At 48.4% G+C, this 9,385-nt stretch overlaps 3 protein-coding genes across 3 annotated transcripts; 2 read left to right on the top strand and 1 right to left on the bottom strand.

Moving 5' to 3' along the window:
- Positions 1 to 1,671: 1,671 nt before the first annotated feature.
- K441DRAFT_696636 (NAD(P)-binding protein) lies at positions 1,672 to 2,893 on the top strand. The gene is made up of 2 exons (XM_067652908.1): positions 1,672 to 2,585; positions 2,645 to 2,893. Exons 1-2 carry the CDS (start codon positions 1,960 to 1,962, stop codon positions 2,760 to 2,762), a joined length of 744 nt encoding a protein of 247 aa, XP_067503638.1. The 5' UTR covers positions 1,672 to 1,959; the 3' UTR covers positions 2,763 to 2,893.
- A 139-nt stretch (positions 2,894 to 3,032) lies between these two features.
- K441DRAFT_696635 (uncharacterized protein) lies at positions 3,033 to 6,478 on the top strand. The gene is made up of 2 exons (XM_067652907.1): positions 3,033 to 3,658; positions 3,718 to 6,478. The coding sequence occupies exons 1-2, from the start codon at positions 3,359 to 3,361 to the stop codon at positions 6,334 to 6,336; spliced, it is 2,919 nt and encodes a 972-aa protein (XP_067503637.1). The 5' UTR covers positions 3,033 to 3,358; the 3' UTR covers positions 6,337 to 6,478.
- Positions 6,479 to 7,284: 806 nt separating this feature from the next.
- Positions 7,285 to 8,582, bottom strand: K441DRAFT_696634 (uncharacterized protein). Its single transcript, XM_067652906.1, has 3 exons — positions 8,182 to 8,582; positions 7,958 to 8,008; positions 7,285 to 7,910 (listed from the first exon to the last, which is right to left on the bottom strand). Exons 1-3 carry the CDS (start codon positions 8,570 to 8,572, stop codon positions 7,354 to 7,356), a joined length of 999 nt encoding a protein of 332 aa, XP_067503636.1. The 5' UTR covers positions 8,573 to 8,582; the 3' UTR covers positions 7,285 to 7,353.
- Positions 8,583 to 9,385: the final 803 nt, after the last annotated feature.

Raw genomic sequence — 9,385 nt, 5'->3', positions numbered from 1 at the left:
GAGGGGTACACGCTATATTACCACTCACGTATCCCTTGGAGGTTTTTTATATCGACATTACGGCATAGTCTGCATGGACCTAGATAGGGACCGCATCAGACGTTAAATAGAAATAATAATAAATAATAATTAACTTATTAACGGATACGAGAAGGTAGTTAGCTTTAACCTTAAAGAGCTTAAAGCTAAGGGGGTGTGTTAGATAATCTATATTCTCTAGAGGCGTAGTCCGTGTATAAGTCACGTGCACGTGCATTATAAATCTCTTCAGGGCCCTAGGGGCCCCCTACATCAGGACAACCTCAAGTCAAGATCATCAATCAATCAACCCATTTCATCAATAAACAGCTCAATACGAGTTTCGTAACACGCTCACACCTTATCTCATAAATCAGACCCCCGGGGAGAAATTGCGCTACGATGTGGAAGGACTAGCGCTACGCTTATGGACCCTACCCTAGTCCTATAGACTCCTAGACCAATCAGATCACACTAAGAGGAATTTCTCCCCAAGGGTCTAAGAGCTTATGGGCGCCCTTTATATAAGAACTCAATGTTTTTTATTAGGCGATAACTCTTCCACTATAACGCGTATCTTAACACTTTTATAACATCTAGTTATTATAAAAATACTATAAGGTAGGAGCTCTTTAATTTCTCTATCTATTGCATTAAATAACAACGTCGTAGCTATATTATAGTTGGTTACGTCAGTCGCATTTTATTAGTCGCATTTTATCGGTCGCATTTTATCAGTCGCATTTTCTCATCGCAATCTTGCCTTACTGCTATGCCTTACATACTTCTCTACGTCTAATTATCTCTAAAATAATATAAGCTAAAAGCTCTTTTTCTTCTCTATCGCCTCTATATTGTGGCAATATCGTAGCTTTATTCTATAAGAAGTTAGATATAGGTAGTTAGTTAGTTTTAGTCTAGTTTTATTATAATTTTGCCTTACTGCCAAAACTTATATACTTCTCTAGGTCTAATTATCTCTAAAATACTACGAGGTAAAAAGTCTTTATCCTCTCTATCGCCTCTACGTTATAGCGATATTATAGCTCTATTTTATAAGAAGTTAGATATAGATAGTCGGTTAGTTTTAGTTAAACATTTAAATTAAAAATTAACTTACGTTCTGCGACGATATATCTCGTCCCCTAGTATTCTTAGTAGGGGGTTATAATTTATAAATATATAGATATAATTACCTAAAGAATCTATTGCATTAATAAAATATATAATAACTCTTATAGTAAGGACGTCGCTCGTAAAAATACACAAAATTTAATTTTTAAAACATTTAAATCTCACCAAAGCAACGCCCATAAGCTCTCAGACGCTCCGCAGAGGATTTTATTAGGTGACAGGGGTGCGCAGGGGGCTGGAATTAGTGCGCTGTTCTAATTGGTCCAGAAGTTAGCAGGAGGGTCTATGCGCTATCCCGTGTCACGGAACAAATCTTTTGCGGAGCGTGAGATAACTCACACCATCAGGGTCCCTAGAGTAAGTGGTCCGTGCGAGAAAACCCACAAATTTCTAAGTCAAGGCACTGAATCCAGCTAATTTGATTGGTTCGTTCTTATCGATAACCTGATTTTGACGTTGCAAGGGATAGAGGTAGTCAACACTGGACCTCAAGTTTACTGGGTATTCGTTCAACCTCCAGAACACTCTCGCCCAAATTTTCAACATCGCACTATGTCAGGCTTATATCGTTTACTGAAGCACAAGTGGTTTCCTCCCTACGACCCTACGACCTCATTTGTTGGGAAAAATGTTATCGTTACCGGCGCGAACTCCGGCCTTGGATTCGAGGCGGCCGTGAAGTTCTCGGCGCTTGGTGCCTCAAAGCTCATTCTAGGTGTCCGTGATATTGGAAAAGGCGACAAGGCCAAAACTGCTATCGAAGCTCGTACCCAGAAACTCAACCAAATCGAAGTCTAGCAACTGGGCATGAACTCCTACGATAGCATCCGAAAGTTCGCTGATCGTGCGTCGAAAGAACTTGAACATCTTGATATTGTTATCCTCAACGCTGGTGTTCATATGGCTACTTATGAACAATCACCTTACGGATGGGAGGAGACCCTGCAAGTCAATGTTCTCTCCACCACACTCCTAGGACTCCTAATGCTTCCAAAGTTGAAAGCGTCCAAGACGGCACAGAGCACACCGGTGCTCGAAATTGTCAGCTCAGGCCTTCATCAGAATGCGAAGTTCATCGATGAGCATAAAAACGCTCCGAATCTCCTCGAGTCATATAATACAAGGGAAAATTACAACCCTCAAAGCCAATATACTATATCCAAACTTTTTATCATGTACCTGATGCTCAATCTTGCCTCTCTCGCCCAAGGTAGTGGAGGGCAACTTGATGTTATTGTCACATCAGTGTGCCCGGGAGCTTGCAAATCGAACCTTGCAAGAGGGTATAGTTCATTAGCCCACCGGATAGGAATCCAAATACTATGGTTCTTCCTTTTTCGAAGCCCAGAGTCGGGTTCAAGAAGTGTCGTGAGTGGTGTCACTTTGGGAGAGAAGGCGCACGGAAGGTTCTGGCAACACGACGAGATACGACCGTAAGTTCCATCCCAACAGACTGTGGTCTTGACGATGACAATACTCACTGGAATAATAGGATTGCCCCACTCCTGGAAGGGGAGGAAGGGGAGAAATTGCGGAAACAGGTCTGGTTTGAAGTGATGGATGCCCTGAGCAAGGAAGTTCCTGACATTTTGGATATGGCGAAAGTTTGATACTACTGAGACTCTCTTTTGGGGCTATTTACTACACTATCGCTGCGAATCAATACTGCATGTATATTTGAAACTAGAAAATTTCCCTAAATTTTCTTCAATGCCTCTAAATAAAGTATTTACCTTCGGCGATGATACTGGATAATTCAGACCCCATATGGTCCGTGCTCATGCATGCGGCGAGCATTAAATCGCCCGAGAATGGACGACGTTAAACTCGCAGCTCGGAGCAGGCCCTCGAGCCTCACAGAACATTTCGGCTCCGTTGAAATTGCTTCATTAGCTCCAACGAAAGAGTCTCGGGAAGCAAAGTGGCTCCCCCATCTCATCGCAGAAAGCCTGGATTCCCCGGCGCATCATCTCTCCTGCACTACCTCTTTCCTCAACAAGCACGCGCACACCTCTCCAAATTCCGCCACGAGATTCTTCCGAGCCTTCGACACCGCGTGCAGTCGCGCATCTACCACTACATACTTTACCGACAGTCACTTAGACTCCGCCGGAAGTCTGGAGGCATCCTTTTGCTCCGTCAGCGCAGCCTGAATTTACTAGGACAAAAATATATTAAGGATGACACTTCCCGCAAACGATACAATATGATCCAGCCTCGGGTGTCGGATGGCTCTTTGCGAGGCTCAACGGGTGGCCAGGATGAGGGCGGACAAAGCCGGGAGCCGGGAGCAAGGAGGAAGAAGCTAGCTAGCTTTCTCAAGTCTGCAAATGAGCTGAGGCAGTCTTACCAACAGAGCTATACTTCGGGGTGGGGTAGTAGGGATACGAGGTATGAGGATGTGGATGATGCCCCTGGGGCGTTCCCTGATGCCGCAGTGGTGCGGAGTGGGGACGAGGAAATGATGCTGTTTCCTAGTTATGCTAGGAAACATATTAAAATGACAGTCAGTATCGCCTAGCAAAACTGTCATAATTGATTTCGGATGTCTGACGGTCAAAATAGCCGCATGTAGAACCTGGGACTATCCAGGAAACACCTGGTGCTGGGCGGGACGTTCGAGACACGGCTGGTGTTGGAGATGCAGAGTTCTGGCGGCAACAGTGGGATAACTACGAAGACGACAATGCTGTTATCGACGTTGATGTCCGCGGTTGGATCTATTCTCCGCACAAAGGACAAATGACACGAAAACACCGGCTATATGTGGGCATCGCACGGCAGCTAGTAGGCATACAGGCTCCACCCGCCACAAAAACCAGTCCTTCCGGCAGTTCAACCGGCAGCAGAAACCCAAGTCCGCATATGGTTCACCGCGAGAGAGTAGAAGCAAGAGCAGCAAGGCTCGAAGAAGAGCTAGCCACTAAGGAAGCCGAATCTATTCTAAGGAAGGGTGAGGAAGAAGAGGCTATTGCATCCAAAGGCAGGTACAGTGAAATACCTGCCGATGAGGGCCCAGACATTGCGAGCCCATACAATTCCCAAAGCCGAAGCGATTCACCAGCACAGGACTCTAGAAGAGGCTCTCATAACAATCATCTTACACGCGCCATCTCCAATAATTCTTTAAAGAGCGATGACGGAATTACTCCAGTACAGAAAAGAGCATCCTGGAATCAGCCTGCGAATATGAGCCCTGCAGAGCTCTCCGAAGCTAACTCCCATTTGATGGCGAGACTCAAGCCTTTCATGGCCAACCCTCTGGGGAATACACCCATCAGTGTTTTCTTCTACAACGATATGATCTCAAAGCTAAGGACAGTTTACACGAATCCTGCCGGGCACTTCAATGTCAGAGCTGCCCTTGACTTCGTCCCAACTCACATCCGCATTATGGTTTCCGAGAATCTCTCTGCTACCGAGGAGGTCGTTATCACCAAGGCAAACGGCGTGAGTCTCATCAGCGATATTGATGATACCATCAAACACTCTGCTATTGGTAGTGGTGCTCGAGAGATATTTCGTAATGCTTTTATTCGTGAATTGACTGACCTTACAATTGAAGGCGTCAAAGAGTGGTATAGTCGTCTGTCTGACATAGGTGTCAAATTCCATTATGTCTCCAACTCGCCTTGGCAACTTTATCCTGTCTTGACTAAGTTCTTCGCAATAGCTGGTCTCCCACCAGGATCGTTCCATCTAAAGGAGTACAGCGGGATGCTTCAAGGAATTTTTGAACCGGTAGCGGAACGGAAAAAGGGTACGCTCGATAAAATCGCCCGAGACTTTCCTGAGAGATCCTTCATTCTTGTTGGTGATAGTGGAGAGGCTGACCTCGAGGTCTACACCGACTTCGTCCTTGAAAACCCAGGGCGTGTTCTCGGAGTGTTTATCAGAGATGTTACTACACCTATCTCGAAAGGATTCTTCGACTCATCCATGGAGCTTCTAGCAGGAGAACGGTCGTCAAACCCGTCTTCTCGAAGCAGTGGTAACAACGGTACAAATCGTACCGCTAGGTCACAAGTACCGTCTGAGGAGGATGAGGACCCAGATCTCAAAGCTGCTATGGCAGCCTCGCTTCGAGACATGGAACAAGAAAGCCGAATGGGCGTAAACTCGTGGCCACCAGTACATGGTGACGACGTACCTGAGAAGAGACCACAGCTACCTCCACGGAAAGCCACCCAAACCCGCGTACCCGAGTCGCAGGAGAATCTCATCGATTTCTCCGATGGAGAAACCAAAGCACCTTCGCATAGGCCGTCACGTTTACCTCGCTCACATACCGACACCGAAGCAGAAGTAACCGAAAAGCGCGACTCGGTAGCCTCAAATACAAGCGCAAAATACATGCCCCCGATTCCACCCCGCAAACCCGTCGCTCTGCGGAGTTTATCTAGCGAGCAAGGCTCTCTGTCTCCGTCCGCTTCAAAAGTCCCACCACCACCCAAACCCCGACGCCCTTCCACAACCGTCCACGCCTCAAGCCCCTTAACTCATCAAGTCCTGACCCAACCCGCAAATCCTATACCACCTCCTCCCCACGTACAACAATCTTACGCCTCAACCGCCCGCCAAAACCTTAGCTCCGTCTACAACAGCCTCCCCTCCGCGTCGTCATACTTGCACGGCACCCCATCAACCGGACCATCGAGCAGCGACTCTACGTCCTCCGAGGCTGCAGCAAAACGCACAGCACCACCCCCTCCTCCCCCGCCCCGACGAGGCATCTCCTCCTACCCCGCCGCGGCGGCCTCCTATGCGACGACGAGAGTCAGCGGTGCCTGGAACGGCACCAGCGCCGCGCCGGGCCCCGGCTCCGCGCAGGCGAATCCGTACGGCACGACATCAGCAGCCCAGCACCCAACCCAGAGCGTCAACTCCTCGCTAGGGCCGTATGGCAGCGGCAGCGGCAGCGGCAACAGCACTGGTGGCGGGGCCGGGAATGGGAACGGGAATGGGCAGGTCCTGAATAAGAAGGAGCAGTTGTGGCGGCAGCGCTGGGCGCATGCCGCGCATACGCTCGAGCAGAAGGGCGTGCTGCTGCGCAGCTGGCGCGTGGGGTTTGATGTGCTGGAGGAGGCTGTGCGGTTGGTTGAGGAGGCGAAGAAGAGGGAGGGGAGAGCGAGGAAAGAGGGGGGAACGGGGCGGAGGGGAGATGAAGTGAAGAGGAGGGGGTGATGGGGCATTGCGGTGGGGCGCTAGGCGTTCGGGAAAAGTGCGGGAGGTGTATGTGTAGTTTTGAGCTTTGGACGCGGTGCATATATAACATTTCGCGCGCTATTGGCTTTTTTGTGAGGTTGTAGGGTGAGTGGCATTTGGTGATGTTGTGGTGTTGGCGAATACACGTGTCCATTATATTTCAATGGACGAATGGAAGCTGTTTGTCGTGTCCTCGTTCTAGAGCTTTATGCTACATTTGATGTGCTAACGCCAAGATCCCAATTACAACCTCCTGATTATTCCACTGTGCAGTTTATTGGTTGGGAAGCATAGGAAGTACGCCATGGCACGAAGCGCTCCTGCAGGTATGATTAAAACCGCAGATTCCAGAATTCCGTGCCAACCACAACCCGAAAATCTAGAGAATCAAGAACCCCCGGGTCTGCTAATTAGGACTATATAGGTCATAAAGGCTGCCTAATGGTGTGATAAGAAGGCTTAGAATTTCTAGTTTTAGGTGATCTGGGAAATTAAGGATCCCCCGGGTGCTAGTCTCCGCTAGGGATTTTTTGGCAGAGTTATAGAAGTAATGGAGGGCGCTTGAAGATTTGATTAGAATATTAGACGGTAATGCACCTGCGGTAGTTTAGAGTTAAAATAACGAATTTATACCACTTTCCTAAGCATCTAAAGCAATTCACGAGGCCGTATCTGGGGCACGAAAATTGAGCTTGCGACCCTCGGTGCATTTAATGAGCGGTAAAATCTTACTGATTTCTCGTGGAGTTGAATTTCCAATCTCTTATAATTTATATAAAGCTTAAAGGAGCAATGATACATCCTACATAAATGCCAGAGTCGGTAAAAGTACAAAAACCCCACTGAAAGTGACAGGAAAATCAATAGGGTATATACAGTTCCGGCACATTTAGCTAGATAGAGCTAAATAACTCAACCGCGATCTCCCTAAACACCAAAACTCTCGGCACAATCCTAACCCGTATCCATACCCAGCGTGGTGAAAACCAAACGCACTCAACCTCTGCCAGGGCCCAACTCATGCAAACCTCCCACGTCGCGCTGATACGCTGGTAGTTCCGACCGCGGCAGGCCAGAACTCTCGAGCTCGTTCCGCGGCAGGCCAAAGTTCTCGAGCTCGTTTCGCCGCACCGCCTCGGATGCGTCCATCTCTTGTCCTACTGGCATAGGTGGCGGCTGCTGCGAGTACTGTATCTGCATCTCTGCGGCCGAGACAGCAGGGCTGACTGGCGTCACCTGGCTCGCGCTCCGACTAATGGGCTTGCGTTGGACGTACTGCTTCTCCTCGATTGGAGAGACGACAGTGGCGCCTACGGCAGCCATCTGAGGGTTCATAGGCTGAGCGGGTGGTGGAGCGTGTAGTTGTGGTGGTGATTGCGGAGTGTAAGGCCCTTGGTACGGCTGCATTGTGGGTGGAGGGGTGTGCCGTTTGCGGCGGAGAAGGAGAAGGGCGATGAAGAGTAGGGCGAGAAGGCCAAGGACGGCGACCCCAATGCTGATGCCGGTTCTGGCGCCTGTGGAGAGGCCGCTACTGCTAGAGCTGCTTTCTGAACCTGGGGGAATGTCAGGGGTTGCCTAGGAAGAAGCGATGGGGACTTACTAGCGGTAGGATGAGAGGGAAGGGTGACGGCCGTAAGGAATGTTTGACCACCTAAATTTCGTCAGTGGTTGGTATTGTTTTGGTGGGGAGTGTTCAATGTGCGAATACAGAAAAGATAGTGGATAAGTGTATGAATTCGTTTCTTAATTTTTACGCCGGGTGTAGGGCTTGCGAAAACGGTGTTTACATATTTTCATCACCATGTACAAAAGAGAGAAACTAACTCGTTACTATTGCTGTAGTTAACACCGCTGCGCTAGAAGCAGTAGCAGCCTCTGATGTAGCCGCAGCGCCTGAAGTCACTGTAGGTGTTGCTGTAGACGGGACAGAAAGACCAGGGAGGTTTGTGAGCCCCTTCTTCGAACAATACTCAATCTGTATGTACGACAAGGTAGTCAAGTCGGTTGCGGTGTTCATGAAAGAGAAAGTGCAAGAGCTCGAGAAACAGGCTCCTAACGACGACATTCTCAAATTTAGATTTCCGGAGTTGCACCAGCATTTCGCTATAGCGCAACCATTGAAACCGGTGTCGTAATCGCAACTCCTGGCACAAGGATTCATATCTGCGTATCCAGGCATTGTCGAGAAGACCCGATAGCTCCCGTCTAGAGACATGATTGAGGGTATGTGAATATCTCTCCCGAGAGCTATCTAAAGATTTTGGTGTTGACAGGGCGTTTCAAGGAGTGCTTGTGAAATCAGTTGAAGCAAATCTCGAGCGTGAGCTGGGGCCAAATGGAGTTTATATATACTCCGCCATGCTCAACCGAAAGGCAGGCACATCTCTTCAGTCAATCCCGGGGAAGCAACTAACCCGTATGGAGAGTAGATGGGAACAAAAGGGAGACAGGATGTACCATGCACATTGGTTCGCTGCAGACTGGAGAGCAAGTAAATTTTATACTAAAAATAAATGACTTCCTTCAAGATACATCTTCGAGACCGTGGGGTGAATTTCGGTTAAGAGCTTGTTGTATCCTGAGTCTATGAATAGAACTTCTAGGCTCTTGAATCGGCGTCGATATATACAGTTTATTTGACACTTGGTTCAATAGATGTGACGCCGAGTGACTTTGTATATCGTCCTGAAACTGCGCTATATCACTGTGGCTGGGCTAATTCTCTTGCCCAGAAGGCTTGTCCAGCCAACCAGAAGAGACGCATTACCTGAGAGGCTGCTAGATTGTTGGGACTAGCTTGATTAAGCCACCCGATTATCTCGGATACGGTCCGTGCGGGACTTATCATCCTCTCCTCTACAGCAGCCTAAACGAGTATGCGCTAACTCATTGAGACGGTATTAACTTCAACATTCCATCCACAATACTTTAACTCCCTGTCTCCAATCTCCAATCTCGCGAGTTGCGGCGCAAAGGACAAGCATCAACAACGGTTTGCCGTCATGGACGGCATGATCGAAGCCACCCC

This window comes from Cenococcum geophilum (assembly GCF_001692895.1).
Source record: "Cenococcum geophilum 1.58 unplaced genomic scaffold K441scaffold_23, whole genome shotgun sequence".
In the NCBI taxonomy this organism is placed as follows: Eukaryota; Fungi; Ascomycota; class Dothideomycetes; order Gloniales; family Gloniaceae; genus Cenococcum; species Cenococcum geophilum.
This window is presented reverse-complemented; position numbering and strand designations above follow the sequence as displayed.